Source organism: Callorhinchus milii, unplaced genomic scaffold (assembly GCF_018977255.1).
Source record: "Callorhinchus milii isolate IMCB2004 unplaced genomic scaffold, IMCB_Cmil_1.0 Scaffold7, whole genome shotgun sequence".
Classification (NCBI taxonomy): Eukaryota; Metazoa; Chordata; class Chondrichthyes; order Chimaeriformes; family Callorhinchidae; genus Callorhinchus; species Callorhinchus milii.
This window is the reverse complement of record NW_024704748.1, coordinates 21,371,814-21,393,248: the sequence shown is the minus strand read 5'-3', so window position 1 is coordinate 21,393,248 and position 21,435 is coordinate 21,371,814. Positions and strand designations below refer to the sequence as shown.

The window sequence follows — 21,435 nt, the reverse complement described above, 5'->3', positions numbered from 1 at the left end:
TAAGTGACTGTGCTAAAATGGCGATAAAGCATAGGTTAACTTAATCAGTCTTAAGTTTGGAAAAACTATCATAACAATCACAAACATGATACCAGCTTTCTGCAACACATGAATCCATGAGCTACAAAACCTCATCTTGTAAGGATCACATTGAGTATGGTGCCTTGCTGATTGGAATGTATATTTTTAAAAATTGTAGCAAAATTTAAAAAATGCTGATTGAAACAACAACAACAAAATGACATTTATGGAGAGCCTTTCATGTCGGGAGGACGTCCCAAAGCGCTGAACAGTCAGGTGTTGGGGCCTGAGTATGGGGGAGGGGTGGTGTAGGGGTGAGGGAAGGCAGAGAGGTGGGAGGGAGACCGAAGGCACGATCGAAGACAAGGGTCTTGAGACCGAGCTTGAAGGAGGCAAGGGAGGAAGCGAGGTGAAGGGACTGTGGGATGGAGTGTGGGGGCAGAGAGTTTGAAAGCCCGGCCACCGATGGTAGGGCAGGTCGGGCGGGAGACATGGAGCAGGCCAGAGCCCGCTGAACGGAGGGAGCGGGCAGGTTGGTAGGGAGTCAGCAGGTCAGAGAGGTAGGAGGGGCAAGGCAGTAAGTAGGAACCTGGTTGTTAGTCAATTGACAGATCGCTTCTCTGGAAGTAATATCCCTTAAAAAAAATGATAATTATTTGGTCACTCAATCCATGACTGTTTGTGGTCACTGCTGTACGCAATTGGCTGCCGCGTTTCTCTCACAAAATATACAGTCAATTCACTTTACGGTATGTTCTGTGAAGCACTTTGAGATGTCTCGAAGATGTTATAAGGCGCTCTATAAATTTAATTTTGTTATTGTTGTTATTATTTTCAAGTTGCCCAGATTGTTTTGAACTTAAGCTTATTTTCCTCCTTTGCTACCTAAGGTCTGGACCATTCACTGTGCCACAAACGTCCTGGACGGGCAATGCCTTTACTCATTAGGCTTTTGAGGGGGTTAAGTTATTTACATTCAATGGGTTCACTCTTTGTGGAGATAATTGCCGATTGTAATCACAGCTTTCAGTCTTTGTGTTTGAAGACCTTTTTGGGGCAAGTGACTTTTCTGTTTTCAGTTATGTCAATCCTGTGTTTGTGATCCTATCTTCCCAAAGCCTCCTCTGAAGAAAAGAAAATTGCTCTTATCCTGCTTTAGTGACTATGATTATTGTATTACATTTGCCAGTATATTATTCCATTGAATTTGTAATGTACTTTTCAGGGTAAGTTAGTCTTTTATACTTACTGTGCATTGCAGATTAGCCCTACAGCATCCTTGCTGTGTTAGTTGCTGGCAGGAGGTGGTATCCAAGAATTGATGTCTGGTTACTGATTGATGTCTGTATGTGTGTGAGGTCTTGATCTTGTAGGGAAGAAACTACATTCCAAAAGAGGTGGTTTAGAGTTCAATTTGAGCTATTTATGTATGCCATTTTTCTACTCCAATTACTAACGGAAAAGGTGGGAAGGTCTCTGCTATAAAGTGGAGTGCTTAGGCTGACACTACCTCTCGATTTCTTTTCCCCCTCCCTGCAGGGGATAGCTGCACTTTGTTTGGCATCTTCCTGAATGATAATCACTGTGATTATGGACTTGCCAAATGTACCCCTGTATATTTCTATCCCACAACAACATCCCTGCAACCCACTGTGATATTTATGTTTAGGTTTTAACTGCCCTGTATATAATATCTCATGCTATTGAATCAAAATGTGTAACATATTTAACCATATCAAGTTTGCTATGAAACATCGTATATATCTTAAATAGTGACACTTGACTGCTTGAGTTGCCCTGCTGCGACATCTCTGACCCTACCTTTGACCCAATTTGAATGCTGAGCTGAACCTGAAACTGTCCTCTTCTTACTTTCCGGTTGGAGAAAAAAAATCTGTCTCTTTATTTTCATCTTCATCAATTTGAATTAAATTTTTTTAAAAATCTGAGGGACATGCTGGAGAACTGAAAGATATATTTTTAGATTCTCTGTAAATAAATTATATCACAATATTGACTTTGTTTTTGACAGTTCCAAACTGCACTGTAAGTAGGCCAAGAACCTTAATGTGCTGTATGTCGTAATCTGACAAACAACCATAGTTTTTGCCAAGATTTAGTGACTGAGTGGTTTTATAGACATTCTTGTGCTCATGGCTTCACAGTTAGTATAATTTGCAAAATCAGTGCACATGATTGGAGATAGCAATACTGCTTGCAGTCTTGTGAGAGGTATTTTGGTTCATGGGATCCACCATGTGACTCGTGTGGTTGTCATTGCACAGGCCATCAACATCTCAGGCAAAGCTCTTAAATGTCAATTTGTGTACTGTGTAATGTAGCAAAGGACCTGGAAGAACAAGTGCATTTTTGCTGGTGCTTATAAGCTGGATTTGGGAGGATGCTTTATTGGCATTAAAATTAATTCTTAGGGTTTGAATTTAGATTTGTTTTTGGCATGAAACAAGCTGCCGGTTGTTCAGATGGGAGCTACTTGAAGCAGCTGGGAACAGTATTGTTTAGCAGATATTTTTGCAGGAACTAAGTGTGCATTGTAAAAAATTTTATGAGTTCTAACCAAAAGAGGAATTATGAGAACCATTGTTTTTGAACTGGGACCAATTAGCTCTCAGATCACTTTAATTTTGAGCCTTGCAAATTCAAAATTTTTTAAAATCTGGAATAATGCAGGAAACACACTGAGAAATTCATATAAAATTCCTCTTGCTGTGTGCAAGTGAAGGGTTCTTAGTGAATGTATGCTGGCTGCATAAAGTGCCAGCGTCTCATTCTCAGTCTGCATCATTGGGATCTATTTACCTGTTTTCCTGGTCAAAGCGGTTCTTAAAATTGAAAGCACTCAAAATCGTCAGCAGATGAAGGAATTCCTGAATGTGGAAATTAGTGGAAACTACTGGGAGCAGCTCAGTATTTGGTTGTCGTGTTCTGCTGGGTTTTTCCTGATCCGGGAAAAGTATCTGTTCCCACTCAACATATGAAAATGGAGCTGCCAAGTACATCAATCAAGTGGATTCTTTCAGTCTCCACGAACCCTGATGTCGTGTAGTGACATTTCAGATGTCAGGTAAAAGGATTTTTACCCCCCCGGGCTTGCTTGAGCAATGTTATTTAAATTCTCACAAAATCCAAGTTGAAAAATTAAAAGTGGCCTGGAATTAGATTGTTAAAGGCTGCCTGTCTTCCAATTTCATAGTTGAATCTGTTGTGAAATAGGTCTTGTCTGTAGCTTTCTGCCTTATACCAAATGTAATAGATTTGAATTTTTGGGATAGTAAATCATAAGAATGTAGACTTTGGGAGTGACTAAAGTGCCTAGTGATCAACATGAACACGTGCCCAGATTTGTTTGTCTCGTCTCTCCTCAGAGGTTTCACCTTTGGTTCCCTTCTCCATCAGTATCTGAATACTGGAGCTGGAGTTGGCCTTGAACACACAGGTGCAGTCTGAGAGATGGGCAATGTGTTTCCAGGACTCAGACAAGTTAATATAAGATCTCTGAATGCTTATAAAGAGGAGCTTTCACCTTTCATACCTTCCAGTGTCAATCCTGACCAATATTAGCCTGTACATTAGGTGGTCTGTATCTTCTGTTGCTTTGACAGCTAATCAGAGCTAAAATGTGTTTGATTTTGATTTATTTTTGTATTTGATTTTGTGCCAATAACATTAAAACATCTCATAGTGTTTCACAGATATTTATTGCCAAACGTAGTGGGAATTGTGGACAAATATGGCAGTCAATTGACTCGCAGCAAAGTTATGAGTTGAATGTCCATTTTATTTGGAGGATTGTTAGTCAGATCAGGTCATCAAGAGAAATTCCCTTATCTTTTTGCATAGGATCATAGGCTCTTAAACAGGCAAACTAGATCTTGGTTTATTGCTGTGCCTGAATGTCAGTGTTCTTTCCGACTGCACTCGAGTGTCAATTTAGACTAAAGTTGTTGCTGGAAATGTAGTGGTTTTCTAAGCAAGACCTGACCGACACAGAAAATACAGTTCTGTGGTCTGAATGTGAAGCACCTCAATAGGCCTGTAGCCAAAGCATTGGTGGTGAGGTTCCAGCTGCTTACTGCTATCCGGTGACGCTGCTGGAATGCACACGTGTATGGTTATTGGGTGAGAACAGGCTCTGATGCTCTCTGATCTCCTGCTGACACTTGCCATCTGTGCTCACACTTGAAGAATGGACACTTAGGTGACAAGTGTCCACCAGAAACCGCATAAAAAGAGTGGAGGACATATTGAAAAACAAGCTTAAAAAGGCAGCAAACAATCTGTTTTGAGGAAAAAGCTGACCTTTGCCTTTGAAAAATGTTTGCCTGACCGCCTGCTTCAAGTGTTTCTTTTGATAATAAAAGTCCTTCAGCATGTAACATTTATCTCTCTTGTAACCTTTAAAAAGGTTTTATTTTTTTCTTTATTCATTGATCAGTACTCTTTCAAGAATGGGGCATATTGCCTCATCTCCCTCTGCATGACTGACTCCAAATGTGTGACTCTTGAGCTACAGTGTGTATTGTGTTGTTTTTCTAAGCCTAAAGCTTTTAACGGAGAATGCAGGCCTTGTGAGGAGCACCCAGATTTCTGTGGCCAATACACATATAACATATAGGCTTTTGTAAAGAAGCATCCAGCAGCAATGAATGGTCATAAGGCTTCTTTTAAGAAAAAGTCTTGGGGAAATAGTTCTGGGGTAATGGTATAAGGTGGCGAACTGTGTATCATAATCTTGTCATGATGCTATGGAGCATGAACATAACTAAGATCGATTCTTATTTATGCAGAGTAGCTTGATTCTAAGGCAAGCTTGCTGGTTAGAGATCATGGTTGAATGCTTTATCAAGAAAGTAAATCTTTATGAAGATTCATTTAATGAAGATTCACTTCGTTGTACGACTCTGGAGAAAACCACTGATTAGATTCCTGTGAATGTGAAATATTAACTTCATTTCCTCCAGCTTTTGATTTTATGTAAAATTGGGGTACTTTGATGAAATGGGTTACCTGAGTTTTCACCAGGTGATTGTGACAATGTGCATAGGACTGACACAATGTCTGTGTGTGTGTCTATAAAATCGTGCTTTATTGCTGTATCCGAGTTCTACTTTTCTTACAGCAACCTTTCATCTGGCGGTTCAGAATATGATTTTTTTGATTACTTCCATGATCTGTTTCTCTTTTGCTGTGTGTAATAATAATAATAATCCTTGCATTTGATATAGCGCTTTTCACGTCAGGAGGACATCCCAAAGCGCTTCACAGAACACACTGTAAAGTGAATTGACTGTATATTTGTGGGCGAACGCGGCAGCCAATTGCGCACAGCAATGTCCCACAAACAGTTGTAGATGAAAATGACCAATTTATTATTGTTTTGTTTTAGGAGGGATTATTATTAGGCGTGTGTAAGTCACTGAACTCATTCAGCGAGACAATTCTTTAACAATATCACTGCAACTAAAGGTAAAGTTCATCTCCCTTCTCTGATCTGGCAGTTTCCATGTCAACTTCTTCACTTTCTGCATGTCTGAACTCAAAAATACATGGAATATGTAGGGTCATTCCACTGCCTGTGATACTTTCAGCATTGAGTAATTTTCAGAGTAATAACAATAACATGTATACTAACTTTCGTGTTAACATTTCAGGTTAAGGCACGATATAAAATGCAAAGATTATTATTTTTATTATTCCCCCTGCACAGTATCAGGGGGAAACGGAGATGTCTTTGAGATGTCTCAAAGCACTTCACAGAATATACTGTACAGTGAATTGACTGTATTTCGTTGGTAGAAGGGCTCAGACTATAGATAATTTACCGAGGGTTAGACTTGTGCGATTGTACTCTGTTTAGAGTGGACTCTGCAGTGACACTTACAGACATTCTTCTGATTTGTTTTTAATAAAAATACAACTGAACACATATCTGGTGCCCTAGATTTGCATGGTTTGGACATCTGTTTTTCGGGCAGAGTCCTGCAGCAATTTCAGAAAGTAAATTAAGTTAAATCTCTTCCATGTTGATTCTATGAAGAGCTTTGAATAAAGTATCATCAGGCAGCTACAAGACTGCCTCTGCCCCTCACACATCCTTAACAGAGATGTATTCTCTGCTGCGCTAGACTGCATATATGTGTAAGCCTAGCTCAGTTGGTATCACACTCACTCCTGAGTCAGAAATATGTGGGTTCAAGCCCCATGTTGGGACTTGGAACTAATAGTCTAGGCTGACACGCCAATGCAGTGCTGAGAGTGGGTTGTGTTGTGTTTTGGATGAAACATTAAACAAAGGTCCTGCCTACCTATTCTGGAAGACATTAAAGATCCCATGGCACTATTTGAAAAGAGAAGGGAGTTTCTCCTGGTGTCCTAGCCAACAATCCTCCATATCAAATTGGTCATTTACTTCTTGGCTGTTTATGGAACATTGCTGTATGCAAATTGACTCCCATATTTACCTGCAAAATACTCCACTTTTGTATATTCTATGAAGTGCTTTGAGACATCCTCCTGACGTGTGGCGCATGTCTGCATCAATTTTAAGAATTATTATTATGTGTAACATGTAACTTCACAATGAGGATCTTCAGCAAGCTGCCCCCTTCTCCCCTTTCCAAAATTGTTGCAGGTGCAGAGTTGATTATTGCCTTTGGATAATTTGTGAATTTTGTTTGGACCCAAAATATACTTATTCATGTTAAAATACCCTGTTTGCTTCTGTTTAATGACTCTGGATAAACATATGCTTCTTTTCACACACAAACCCAGCTATTAGCTTTGATTGCTCAGAGCAATACACAGCAATACACAGCTAATGAACCACATACACGCTAGGAATCGAATCATAAATCTGTTATGCTGAGTGTTTTCCCTTGTCTCCTTCAGATTGAATTAGTCCACAGGTTGCTGGCCTATGGTGCAAAGGTTTACAAATCACATGGGTTTTAGCTGAAACCTGGACACAAAGTCAGAGCATCTCGATATACCAGCCATACCTTTCTCTAAGATTTAAATGTATCAGCGAAGGCTGCTAGACAGCAGTGAGTGTTTTCACTAGGCAACAGTTAAAGTTCTTTGGCTGCAGTGAAAGCAAGAGTCTGTGGATTTTAAGGTCACAAATCAGGATGGAAAACCATGATGTATCACTCACTGTTGATGAGAATCACATCAATGAAAATTGCCGGAAAAAAACAAAACCAGTCTAATTATGTTTGGGTCCATGGAATGAGCATTTGTTTACTGCTCCAATGAATAGCTCAATAGGGAGGGAGGGGAGAAGTTGCTTGTGATGACAGTTACTTGTATTTCTTGTAGCAGCACATTTACATCCTGACAAAGGAAAGGCAAAGCCAATCTAGTTCATCAATAGGATCATTCATTGTTAGGCGTCACTTAGGCGTCACTCACAAGCTGTTGTTTGTGATTTCATCAATAACGACTGGAGTGAAATTTTCCAATGGCTTTGTAGCATGGGATGAAGCCAACCTTTATTGAGTGGTTACCTGTAATACTGTAAAAATCATTGGGCAGTTAGTTTAGTAACTAGCTTTGCTGATTTTTATTTAAGCATCAAACCAGTTTGTTATAGGGTAGATTTCAGAACTGTTTGCTTGATTCTGAAAAGTTTTCTGATCTTGGATGAAACAGTAAATAATTTACCACAGTTGGATAATAGTCACTGAGAGACCATATCTAAAGACTTGAACCACACAGTAGGCAACAGTACATTTCTCATTAGTGAACAATTTCATGTAAATAGGCCATCACAGTCTAATGCTAAGATGTGATTGTACATGACTATAATTGAGAATGTAAATCATGTCATCTGTGTCAGTATGTCAAAAAGCAACATGGGATTTCTTGAGACTCAAATTATAGATTTAGATGATGGCTGCACCCTGTCAATTCTGCACTTGGTTTACTTGCACTAATGTTACATTCCTCACGTTGCTGATAGCCTGTCTTTGATCTGCAGGTGAACTAAAGGTTCAATGCAGATTCATAATTTATAACACAGTCTATTACTTATGTATGGCATTATCCCCCTTGCCAGGCTAAGTATTATCTTCGCCTGGCTAATTGTGAAACTGACAGCTCGGCTGGTGCATGGCATCTGTTCCATGCATCAGTGCTCAAAATGGCACTTATCTCAGCAAGAAACACACTGATCAACATGTGTTAACCTGTACCAGAGTATTCAAGTATTTAAACTGTTTGCTCTGTGTATCAGCATAGGACGCAATGTAAATACCTGTGGGGGTAGGAGGAGAGGACGAGGAGGAGGAGAGATGTAATCATCAATGAAATCATATTTTCGGCATTTAGGTTCAACTTTATGGATTGAAATGAAAAGATCTTCACTGCTATGTGTTTGCTTTGCTTATTTTTTTAGCGACGAGTGCATCACAGGGTTTGCTAACTCACAGTGATAATTTGTGTGGGCGGAATAACTGGAACCAACACTACAAGTTTTATGCTCTTCAGCATGCATGTGCACACAGATTTTAATTTGCTGGCAAATCCATGCGGGATTATTGCTTTAAAATCTAATTTGTACATGTGGCATATTTCAGTACTGGGTATAAATGAAAAAAGGAAGAAGTTGCATTTGTATTTCATCTATTTGATTGAAATGCCTCAAAGTACCCCACATAATTACTCATAATCAGGGACTGTTTTTGTAGGCAAACATCAGCAGCCATTTTTTGCAAGTCAAATTGTCCTGAATGTTTAATTTATCTGAAAGATTGTTGATTAGGACCCCGAGGGAAAAAAAGTACTTCTCTTTTCAAATAGTGCCATTCAAACAGTAAATTCTCTTTATTGCTCACCTGAACAGGAAAACAGTACTCTTGTGAAGGACGGTACCTCCAAAAATATAGTGCTCCCATGGTACTGTATTGTAGTGTGATTTTGACTAAGCTCAAGGTCTGATGTGGGGCTGAACCAACAGCCTTTTGATCCAAAGCGACATTTACAGTCAAATTCACGTGTGCTGAGGTACATATAAATGGCCTTTTTATTACATTTGGTGTCTTCTCTAGTATAGAACATTATGTGAAAGCTGAATTACATAGAAAATGCAGCACAGAAACAGGCCCTGCTAGTGTTTATGCTCCACATGAGCCTCGTCCTGCCCTTCTTCAACTAAACCTTTCAGCATAACCTTCTATTCCTTTCTTCCTCATGTAGTTATCTAGGTACATAAATGTACCCTTAAATGCATCTATGCTATTCACCTCAACTACTCCTTGTGGTAGCAATTCCAGATTCCCACCGCTCTCTGGGTAAAGAAGTTTCTTCTGACTTCCCTATTTGATTTACTGGTGACTATTTTATATTGATGGCCCCTATTTATGGTCTCCCCCACAAGGGGAAATATCTTCTCTATGGCTACCTTATCAAAACCTTTCATAATTTTAAAGACCTCTGTTAGGTCATCCCTCTCCCTTCAGTTTTCAAGAGAAAAGAGAAAATGCGATTTAGAGAATTGCATTGTAGTTGCTCCTCGGTGTTAATTATATCCTCTAATTACATTTAAAAATTGGCAGGCAATATTATTTATTAGTAGTATCTTACCCATTTTGTTAACATGACTGGGAGTTGGGTTCCCTGGACTGATCGAGTGGTTGCTGTGCCCTTTATTAAAGTTCAACAAGTAACATTTACTGCCATGTAAGTGTAACTGTAGTCTTAGATACTTTAAAGTCAGGATCATTTTGTCATACATTTCCTGGACTGCATTATTCTATTCTAGAAATATTTTCATTGTGAAACATTTGATTGTCTCCAATCGATTGGTAGGTGTGTCTCGTTCCTGGAGCAAACTGTTGGATTTTGATGCAAATGCTTGAGAGTCACAGAAAATGCGTTGGGCAGTGCAGCTCATTTTACTTAACCTCAGTGACAGCTAATAGAAAGGAATGTTGGCCTTTCTCTTGATAAGTCTCTTAAACAAGTCTCTTATTTATTTTCGGCATATGATGTTTCGACCTGCATTTCATACAAGTTGCTATGACACACTGTTTGTAAAGACCATAATTCCATGTAAAGTCTAAGCACTCCAAAATAAGAAGAGTAAGATAAGAAGTAAGGACAGTTGAGCTTCAGTTTGGCTAGCATTTGGCAGTTTGTGAAATAAGAAGCCACGTGGAAGAGCAAAGCACTGAGAGCAGAGACATGAAGGAGTGGTAGCAGTAAGGACTCTTGGATGACACAACTGATCTAAATGATAAAGACATGCACAAATAAAATTAATCCTGTGAGATCTGTGTTTAGAAGGTTGATTTGAAGTAAGTCATATGAGAGCAGACATTTTGAGAGTAATAAGGAGCATCGCTTACTTTTAATAATAACTTTACTGAAAAGAAGAAATAGAAGAACTTATATTTGCATTATGTGCAGAAACTGCCCAAATAGGATTCATGATGTGCAGTGGCAAAGTTCATAGCTGTGTTGAACTTAGTATTTGTCTAATTTTGAATAGAAGCTTCAAAATACTTACACAATGTGTTCTTTGGCATTACTATACAATTCTTGCCTTGTAATATTTACGCAGCTTTCCTGGAAAGTCATTTATTACAATTTTGTATCAGTATCTTTTTTAAAAAAGTGATTGGTGCTGAAATGGAAGGACGATACAATTGATAAACTGGAAGGAGAAAATGAAATGGGTCACAGGGTTGTTTTCTTCCAAACCTCGCTTCCCTTCCACTGCCTAGTTATTATAAAATATTGTTTTAAACAAAAGAATTATTCTGGAAATAAAATTCCCAGCGAATAATCAAGTTAATCATAATTTTTGGAATTCTGTAAATACTACAGGGTGACCAAAAAGTCATGATAACTGCCCCATTATCTAAAAACAAACAAAAATATCATTATTTCTTTCAGACTTATTAGACATTGTAATGGAGCTTGTAATAATATTGATGGTCCTTATAGCAAAACATTATAGATTATAGAATGTTTACTATAGGATGTTTATTATAGAATTCTTTATTATAGGATTTTTTGGGCTGTTATTTGTCCCAGCGAATAAATACAAACATTGGAGAACACTCCAATCTGCTCTGAATCCTTTCATTCTGTGTCTTGCAAAATGCATTAACTTGTCTGCAGCATCATTGATATCTGCTCTTCAGTCCCACAGAGACTTTGGAGTCATCTAACCTCGGGTTTGGGTTTCTTTGCAGACTGCGCTTGTGTGGCTTGGAGGATGCCTGCCTAAAAAAGGAGTTGGAAATGGGTTTAGTAATGGCTTGTATGTATAGGGTATATGAAGTATGTGAGTGAAACTACTTATCTTTACGAAGTTTAACGTGTAAGAACATAGGACATAATACTCCGATTACACAGCAGTCAATTGGTTTCTTGCTGAATTTGAAATGACATGGACTCTTTGGATATTTAGTTTATTTGTCTACAAGGGAGTAGTACTGCACAAATAATATGAAACTTTTCACAGTGAACTGAGCAGATTAAGACACTGCTGCCCTATTTCGTCCTGCAGATGCATCACTCTGGAACTCCATCCCTTGGTTCTTTCGTCTCGCTTCCTCCCTTGTCTCCTTCAAGGCCGGTCTCAAGACACTTCTCTTCGATCGTGCCTTCGGTCGCCCTCCCACTCTGGCTTCCCTCACCCCTACACCACCCCTCCCCCATGCTCGGGCCCTGACACCTGACTGTTCAGCACTTTGGGACGTTCTCCCAACATGAAAGGCGCTCTACAAATGCAATTTTGTTGTTGTTGTTGTTAGTCATTTACCTCATATGTGTTTGTGGAACCATTTGATGGTGTAAATGGTTGCCATGTCTGTCATCAAGACTAGTTGCTGCAATTAGCAGTAATTACTTCCGATACATTTTCAGATACTGCGATACAAAGTGATTAAAAAAAGTTCTTCCTTATTCCAGTTAGGGTCTAAATCAGCCCTGTCCTTAGAACTTGAAGTCTTCAAACTTGGCCTTTGCATCAAATATTTGATGTTCTTCCAATTTGAAAGTGAGGACAGTCAGGATACAACTGTCTCTCCATTGTGGACTTGGCACTGAGCCTAGCAGCAGATCATAGTCTTTAAAAGTTCATTTGTGTGAGTGAGGTGGTTGCTACAGGAGTAATGTTGTTTAGTTGTAAATAGCTATTCAGAATCCATTACAAATCCTTCAATTCAGATGCTGTATGTGCATTATTGATGTATAGCGACCCAACTTGGCTATTAGAAATCCACAATGATTTTGGTGTGTGCCTTGAGTAGCAGGGGAATTAAAGAGGAATGCACTTATATAGCAACTTTCACTTAGCATAACATCCTAAAATGCTTTACAGAGGGAGTGTGGAAATCCAAATCAGGTGGGAAGTAGGGGGATAGGTGAGTGGTGGTTTGAAGAATTTTGAAAATGGAGTGGGATAGCATGAAATGGAGGGAGTTCCAGAGAGCGGGGGGCATTGTGACTGAAAGATCGCCTACTAAAGTTGGATTAAGGAATATGGAGCAGATCGAGTTTGCAGAGCAGAGGAAGTAGATGGGAATGTGGGACTGCAGGAGATTACAGAAGTAGGGTGGTGAATTGAATCAAAAGAAGAAAATTAGTAAATTGAGATTTGAATTTGCCCTCCCCCTGTTTGGTAACTTTTAGGTTTTTGTTTTTACCAACTAGGCATCTACCAAGATGATGGATAGATACCCAGTTCTCTGCAACATTACAAGTGTTTAGGAAAAGCTGCTACAACCATATTACAGCTGTGGACTTAAGTTTTTGTTAATTTTTCTGTGGCTGAATGCTAAGGTCAGCCATCTGCCAAATATAATTGGAAGTTTGAGTTATCTGTAGAGGACTAGATAATACTAAAAATAACACGGCCCATGTGGGAGTCTTTAATTTGCTCTCCTCCCAGCTGATTTGTAACCCCGAACAGCGATTTAAGAGGGAGTCTTGAAGCAGCAACTGCAGAGCTCTCTTGTGGTATCCGTGTGGTGGAGCTACTCACTGTATCTAGTTGGTAGCCAGCCCAGCACACAGCACACAACATGACAGGCAATGCAGGAAATTAAAATAACAGGGAATTAAAGGAATATTTCAAGTGGTTTGAATCAGTCTCCCCATGAAAAACAAATTAGAAAGTTTAAGTTGAAATTAAAGGTTTGGTGGGCGTTTCTGTGGAAATTCTGCAGTGGTTAGTGACCCTCTTTAATAATGAAGAAAAGCTAAAGTCAAGCTAAAAAGTGAGCGTGTATTTATAGAATCCTGTCAATTAGAAGGTTGTATCAATTACAATTGGTAAATTACATTCTGGGTTTGCAGTGCAGGAAGTGATGAGGATAGAGTATGGGGACTGAGAATAGAGGATATAGATAATGGTTCTATTTATGCTTTAACCTCAAGCTTGATTGGCATAATGTATATGGAAACAATGTTTTAATCTACACTGAACCACAGGGGGAATTCTTTCGATACTGGAATCGTCCCTAGTTATAAGCACCAATAATTTCTCTCCCATTACTGGTTCCATTGACCCTTTGATTACTGTGGAATCAGTTTTCCTTTTTCAATTCACGTAAGGAACGTATCCAGCAGTCTCCAAAATTACCATTGTATTTTATAAAGGACTTGTAACATATATATTATTATTCGCAGTGAACTGCAGTTTCAGAGAGCTGATTCCCCTGCTGGTGTACCAAACAAAATCGCTTATTGTGCAGACAATTTGACAACATATTTTCAATGATATTACTTATTGACAGTGACACTTGAATCTAACGTGCTTTGTTAGCCAATGACTGTGAACATTTTATTCTGTCCTTTAATTGCATTTTGCTGGGCAGTGCAAACAGTGTGCATTAGTCTCGCGCACCTGCTCTGCCCCACTGTTCAGTTGATTTCAACTTCCATTATTTTACGCCCCCGTTTCGTTAGCTTTTAAAGGCTTTATCCAACTGATCTAATGATGATTCATTAACCTGGAGTTGACTCGTAAATATTTTTTCATTCTTCCAATTATTTTTCCTAATTTTCTCCCCCGTTGGTCACCAACCTCTGGAGCCTGGAGAGTGGAACCATGTGATTCCCTCCAGGACCCCACCCTAGTGGCCATTGCTCATGTGTGAGTCCAGTGTCGGAAGGCTACTTGACTGTCGAGGGTGTAAGAATAAGGTCTTGACACCGGGCTGCTACACACACGACCCATCAGAAGGACCAGGAGTAGGAACCCGAGGAAAGCTAGACCCAGTTTAGCCTCTCCAAGCCTGCTGAATTAATTTGCCTGCTGAAACCAACAAATTCAGAATGCTGAAACCAAAAATTCAGAATGCACTGGATTTGAGCCAGCAAGCTCTGTGAACTTCAGCTCTATCCACCATTGGGGCTGCACGTAATCTTGTCAGTATTGCATATTGCGTAAAACTCACAATGCACTTTTCTGCTTCCCACTGTTCATCAGGGTACGGGTTTGCACATTCTGAGTTTGTCATCAACAAGTTCCTAAAAAGGGAAGGCAAAGCCACACGCGCACATTTCTACACAAGCCATTCTATCTTAGAGACATAAGAATGTACAAGACCAGAAAAGACGATTGCTGAGCCTCTTCCAAAATACAGTATAAAAAAGATATAATCCAAAATTACACGATGATAAACTTGATAATTCTCTAATGGTGAAACTATGACAAATCTCAAAATGACTTCAAGGTTTAAACCTTAACCATGTTCCTTAATGCAAATAAAAGTTGAACATGTAACAAAATGTTTGAAATAGTGCAGACATGCCTCTGTAATCAACCTATAAAACATGCCAGTATTTTTTAGAATTGTATGGTAGGGACTAGGTACTTTACTATTCAGTGTAGTCTGAGGAAAACATATTTTATATAGGAAACAGACTCCTGCGATAACGCGTGAAGATTCTGCACTTATCTGTTGTCCTGATGCTCATATACAGTTGCAACTTATCTGATTAGTTAGCAGGTGGCAGAAACATGCAATTTTGTGGCACAGGAAAATGGAAATTAGTTATTGTAATCAATAGCTATTTTTCCACCTGAAAACCTCCCCGAGTTAGCAGAAAATTGTGCTCACTTAACCATGTTTAATGCAGACCTATGTCAGTGGAAACTTAACTAACCTCATTCAGACAGCTACTTCAGTTACTTTGGTCATGCGCAAGGATCTCTGTTGTCTTGCAGAATGCATGAAAGTTTGGTTCAAATAGAGCCAAACTATCTGAAGTGCCCCAAGGCTGCTGGTGATTTTATTCTTCTCATTTGCTGTGTAGTAGAGTGCTAGCTTGCTCCCTTCATAACCTAGCAATTAACGGCAGACAGTACCAGTGCACTGCTTGGCCATGCACGTCAGAACATAGCAGATCTGATTTCCGCTTTGTGCTGAGATTGTTGAGCAAGCTGGGGGAGAATATGTACAGAATAGTAACTGCTTCTAAAATTGGCTATGTAGGAGTCACTACAAGCCAGTGCTAATTCTTATCTGAAGCCTGAGATGAGGTTACAGATTTGAATTCCATCCATTCTGCCAACTTTCTACAGCTACAGTATTCAATTTAGTTAAAACTTTCAAAATCTACTGAAAGATCATTTCTACTCATAAAAATCAATATTTATTTTACCACATACTTAAAATAATCCTTGTATTTGATTTGGTATGACGCCTTTCATTTTACACTGTGAAGTGTGGTTGTGACTGTGTGTTTTGTAGGCACATACCAGATTAAATTAAATTCTTATGTCTGTAACTCATATTTTGAGAAACTTCTCATGTCTTACATAAAAGGGTAAAATATGATTGAATGTCTTCCAAATTCTGAGCATAAGAGTAAAATGTGAATTTTGGGACAGCAGCTAAATTGTACAAGTAATATCTGACAGCATTCTTAGGAGAAATTCTGCCTCTATATATTTACACAGCATTTTTGGCAAAGTCTTAATTACAGTCAACGATCCTCCAGATAAAATTTAGTACTGTCAATGAGTCAGTGACTGTAGGGCAGAAAGATAATTAGCAATGGAGTGAAGAGAGCAATTAGAAGGATTACTTTTACACATGACACCATGGGCTGAATTGCTGTAAAATTCTATGGTTACACACTTTGTGTTGTATGTAGAATGTACCTGTGTGCAAATTGTTTGCTATGGTCACCTACAAATACTTAATCAAATACACCTTACAGAAACTCTGTGAAACTCCTTGCAATTTTCTTGATATTCTGACGCTGATGCTATATTAAATGCTAGCATTATTATATTTTTGTGAGAGCCACAACTTGCAACTTTTTCAATTTATATTATGCTTCAGACTGAACGATCACCCAGTCCTCAGTTTAAGACATTTAAAAAGGGCAATATTTCCCGATATAAATTATTGGAATTCAATGTGGGGAAGTGTGAGGTCATCCGCTATGGACATCCAAAAATAGCAAAACAGAATATTTTCTAAATGGTGAGAAACTAAGAACTATGGAGAAGCAAAAAGATTTGGGTGTCCACATACACAAATCAACAAAAACAAGCTCAGGAGTACGTGGAGTTATCAAAAAGGCCATAGGGCTGTGGATGCCGGATCCATTCAAGTTTCCAAGACTGAGCTGGACAGATATTTGTTAGGTCAGGGTATCAGGGCATATGGGGCAAGGGTGAGTAATTGGAATTGAGGTACAGTTCAGCCATGATCTTATAGAATGGTGGAACAGGCTTAAGGGGCCAAATGGCCTACCCTGTTCCTATGTTCCTGTAGTGGTACCATATTGAATATAAAATATTATGTTGACTTGAATAAATGAGAATATTGTTATGATTTATTCTAAACCTGAAAAAAGTCAAGAGCTTTCAGAAATGAATTAACTCCTCACCTACTTCATTGGAGCTTTAGCTCGGAGAAGGAGAAACGTTTGCTACAGGTTTAGTGTTTTGCAAAGATTAACTTGGAATTGATCATTAAGAGGTCGAACTCAGCTGCTGGGTTCCTTATAGTACATTATAAATTATATTGAATTAGAATTTAGAAATATTTAGTTACCCTTAGACAGATTGAAGAGGGTCCTTCAGATGTTGTTCTGCCTAATCAGACCATGTGGGTTGTTACTATAGCAGTAACTAAACATGACCTTTTATGTGTTTGGGCACAATAGCTACCAGCTTAATATTATTGTGGTTACCATTGACGACAAAAACATAACCTACAGAGAAGCTGGATTTTTTTCAGTCTTAAAAATGCAGCTGCTCAGTGGTGGTTCATATGTAAATTAAAAGAAAGCGTTATTGTACTTAAATATGTCCTGAGTAATTGAGTACATTTAATAACAGAGGTGTTGTGAATGAGGGTAAAAGACTGCAAATGGTTGAGGTTTTGTATGTAGGGAAGGATTGCTGTAACCATCAGGTGAAGCTTGAAATTGCAGCAGTTACTTTGGTGGGAAGCTGACCATTCTCTAAGCATTGAGTGTGATTGACATAAAGATTGGTGCATCTCATATCCCATTGACACAGCTGGCACAGACTTCAATGTGTATCCCACTAACTGGAATCAAATCCTATTAAAAGCATCAGGCTGGTAACTGCAATTCACAGCCATGCGCATTAGTTCTGAGGTCTTTCTGTGTGTGTGCGCAGTGCGGATATGAAAGTAAGTACATTTACATCTTTATCAGTGGAAAACATTAATAGTCTCACTTTTCTCATAACATTAAGGGCAGGGCAGTTCAGAGATTTGTTTGATTGTAGGCCTATTAAGTCAGGTTCCTATTTCTTTTCTTCCATGCCCCTCATGAACCCCTCTTCAGGAAAATCAAAAACAATAATAAAAATTGGTGATTTTCAATCTACAACTGTTGGTGGGACAGTGCTGTGCGCAATTGGCTGCCGCGTTCGCCCACAAATATACAGTCAATTCACTTTACAGTATGTTCTGTGAAGCGCTTTGGGACGTCCCCCCGATGTGAAAAGCGCTATATCAAATGCAAGGATTATTATTATTATTAATATTAATCTCCCCCCACCCCCATCACCATGTTACTCAGTATTGCAGAGTGCACTAGCTAGTATAGTTAATGTCTTTTCAGTAGCATAAATGTACCTCTGGTTGCCCATAGGGCACTATTCAGCACATCTCGTCAGTACATGTGGTGGTTTTGTTCAATTGTATATCTCCAGATTCATTGAGAGTGGCTATCAATTTCTGTGTTGAGTTCGTCTCAGTCAGGGTATCAGATGAGTGCTCCAATTCACTGAATTAAACAATCAGCACATAATTGTTCAAGATATAGCTTGGAGCTTTGCATGCCTGTCTGTGTTGCAAATAATAGTTCGGAAGAGATTAGTTAATTGGTAAGAGATTAGTGAGTTTGGAACAGGTTAGTTTTTTAAACAGGTTCTAAAAGGGTTTGTGGGGGAAAGAGATCGAAATGTCAATATCCAAGCTTCATACAATTTGGTCTTCACTACTGATGCAGCTGATCCCAGCTTGAGTCATTGACTTCAAAAGAGAACGGGGAGAAAATCAGTATTACAGAACCATACAGATCAGCGGTAAATAACTGGAGATGTTCATTGTGTTGAGTCTAATTCCTCCGGAGGTGTACAGAGCATACTGGCAAGTGACCTCAATCAATGTTTAGTATCTAATGGCTGTTTAGAATGAACTAAATACATTTCTTATTTTTTTTACCAGATTAACAGCAGACTTTCCTTCGTGCAAAGATGTGCTCTTTTTAGGCTGACTACAATTTTATGCCAGATTACACACAATATAGGGCACCAGTAACATTGGTGGAGCTTTTAGAGATCTGAATCAAGGCATGGTTTAATGCACACATTTTCAAAGGATGTCATTGATGCTAATGTTAACCAATCACTCATGATAGCAATACGAACCTGGAATACACCGAAGAGTTTAGGAACATTTTGAAGATGGCTTCTGATGGTGTAGTTAATGATACTGTGTTCTAGTTAACTTGTTGGCGCAGTTAACAGTGATAATTCTACAGCACAGAAAATATTTCATGGCTATTATATTTTTTTGGAGAAAGTGGAAAGAACTATTTGTCATAAAAAAGCAAAAATATATAATTTCTGTTTTTCTTCCAAGATCTTCTTCAACAGTTTGATTGAAATAAAATTTTAATTGATGTTAGAGATCCCATCTGCTTGTTCATCCCATAGTCTACTCACAAAGAGTCCTGGCCAACAATCCCATAAATAAAATAGGTCATTAACTTCATGGATGTTTGTGGGACATTGCTGTGTGTAAATTGACTGCTGTGTTTGCCTTCAAAAATACACTTTATAGTAAATTCTGTTTAGCACTTTGAAATGTCCTCCTGACATGAAAGGCACTATACCAAATGCAAAGAGTATTATAATTTGATTTCCTTTGGTTAAATAATCATCATTTTTCACAGTAATTATTATGTTAAAAAAAGTTTTCAAAAAAGTTTCAGCAGAACATCCCTTGAATAGGTTTCAGGGTATAGAATAGCACAAACATATTTTATGTCTTTTATGAACAGTTTATTTACAGTTTGTTCAATCTTTGTGTTTTTCAGCCTGAAAACCTACAAAAGAACTGGCTTCGAGAGTTTTATCAGGTAGGAATGCTTAGACTAAAGGCTGAGCAAATGCTTCTATACAGTGGCATAGCAGTCACAGGACAATTCAGTCATAAACCCAAGTGTGCAGAGTAACTGAGTTTACAAGTCAAATGTTTGAGGCAGATTATTGCAGTTGAGGAAGGAACTTGAGAAAAACCACAAACTGTAAACTTCTGCCACCTTTTACTTTGGGATTTCAATTTACGCATGTGTGGAGTGGAACACTGTTCTGTATATAACTATACTGGAATACACAGACAAGAAAAGACCATTGTGGTTCATCTAGCTAGTTCCAAAGCAAAATAAAATTCTCTGCAATATTAGTTCATAACAGTATTTTCTTTGAAATTTTCACGTTATTAGAATTCATGATCGGAGCCTTTTAGTAATTAATTTGAATTCTTTGCCACTTTTGCGTGAACCGAATATTTCATTCTTAAGAAAATATGTGCTCAAAAGCACCTGTTCGTCGTACATTCTATTAGAGCATCCTTTGATATAGCATTACTTCACTTAATAAAAATAATAGCAATAATCCTTGCATTTGATATAGCGCTTTTCATGTCTTCTAGACGTCTCCAACCTCCTCTTCCTGTCCAAGGTCCTTGAAAGAGTTGTCGCCTCCCAGCTGCGCTCTTTCCTCTCCACCCATGCATTATTCGAACCCCTTCAGTCGGGTTTCCGTGCTGCCCATAGCACAGAAACCGCCCTGGTCAAGGTCACCAATGACATCTTGACCATCTGCGACCAGGCTCCCTCTGCCTCCTCGACCTATTGGCCGCATTCGATACGGTCGACCACGCTATCCTCCTCCACCGCTTGTCCTCCCACCTCAACCTTCAAGGCCCTGTCCTTGAGTGGTTTAGGTTGTACCTCTCCCACTGTCTTCATTTTGTTTCCGCAAATGGCTTTTCCTCCAGCCCCCGCACTGTCTCGTGTGATGTCCCTCAGGGCTCTGTCCTCGGTCTCCTCCTCTTCACCCTCTATATGCTCCCCCTCGGTGACATCATCCGCAGACATGGGGTTAACTTCCACATGTATGCGGATGACACCCAACTCTACCTTTCCTCCTCTACCCTCAACTCCATGACCACCGATGTCCTGACAGCCTGCCTGTTTGACATTGAGTCCTGGACGAGAGACAACTTTCTTCAGCTCAACGTGCGCAAAACTGAGGCCTTCCTGATTGGCTCACGTCAGCGCCTCCGCACCTCAGGCGCTGACAGCATCAGCATCCAAGGCTGCACTCTCCACCTCTCAAAGCTGTCAGGAACCTCGGCGTTCTGTTCGACCCTGAGCTGTCCCTTCTTCCTCATGTCCGCACCACAACTGGATCACTTCCATCACCTCCGGAATATTGCCAGACTACGGCACTACCTCAACTCTCACACTGCTGAAACTCTGGTCCACGCCTTTATCACCTCAAGGCTGGACTTTGGGAACTCTCTCTTCGCCGGCCTTCCCGGCACCTCCCTCCACAAGCTGCAGGTCATTCAGAACTCCCACCCTCGCTCGCCTCCACTGGCTTCCCATCCCCCAGAGGATCGAATTCAAGATCCTCATCCTCACCTACAAGGCCATTCACAGCCTTGCTCCCTCCTACCTCTCCGACCTACTATCCCCCTATTTACCTGCCCGTACCCTCCGTTCCTCTGGCTCCAATCTGCTCCACATCCCCCGCCCCAACCACCCTACCATCGGTGGCCGGGCCTTCAGTCTCTCAGCCCCTAGGTTCTGGAACTCCATCCCCCAGTGCCTTCGCCTTGCTTCCTCCCTTTCCTCCTTCAAGGCCGGTCT

General features: G+C 39.6%; 1 protein-coding gene across 1 annotated transcript in view; it reads left to right on the top strand.

Moving 5' to 3' along the window:
• LOC103180430 (inositol polyphosphate-5-phosphatase A) overlaps positions 1 to 21,435 on the top strand; it is a 203,244-nt gene that overhangs the window by 52,799 nt on the left and 129,010 nt on the right. The window contains exon 2 of the mRNA XM_007896272.2: positions 19,594 to 19,635. Coding sequence (XP_007894463.1) covers positions 19,594 to 19,635 — 42 coding nt within the window. The remainder of the gene's footprint in view (positions 1 to 19,593; positions 19,636 to 21,435) is intronic.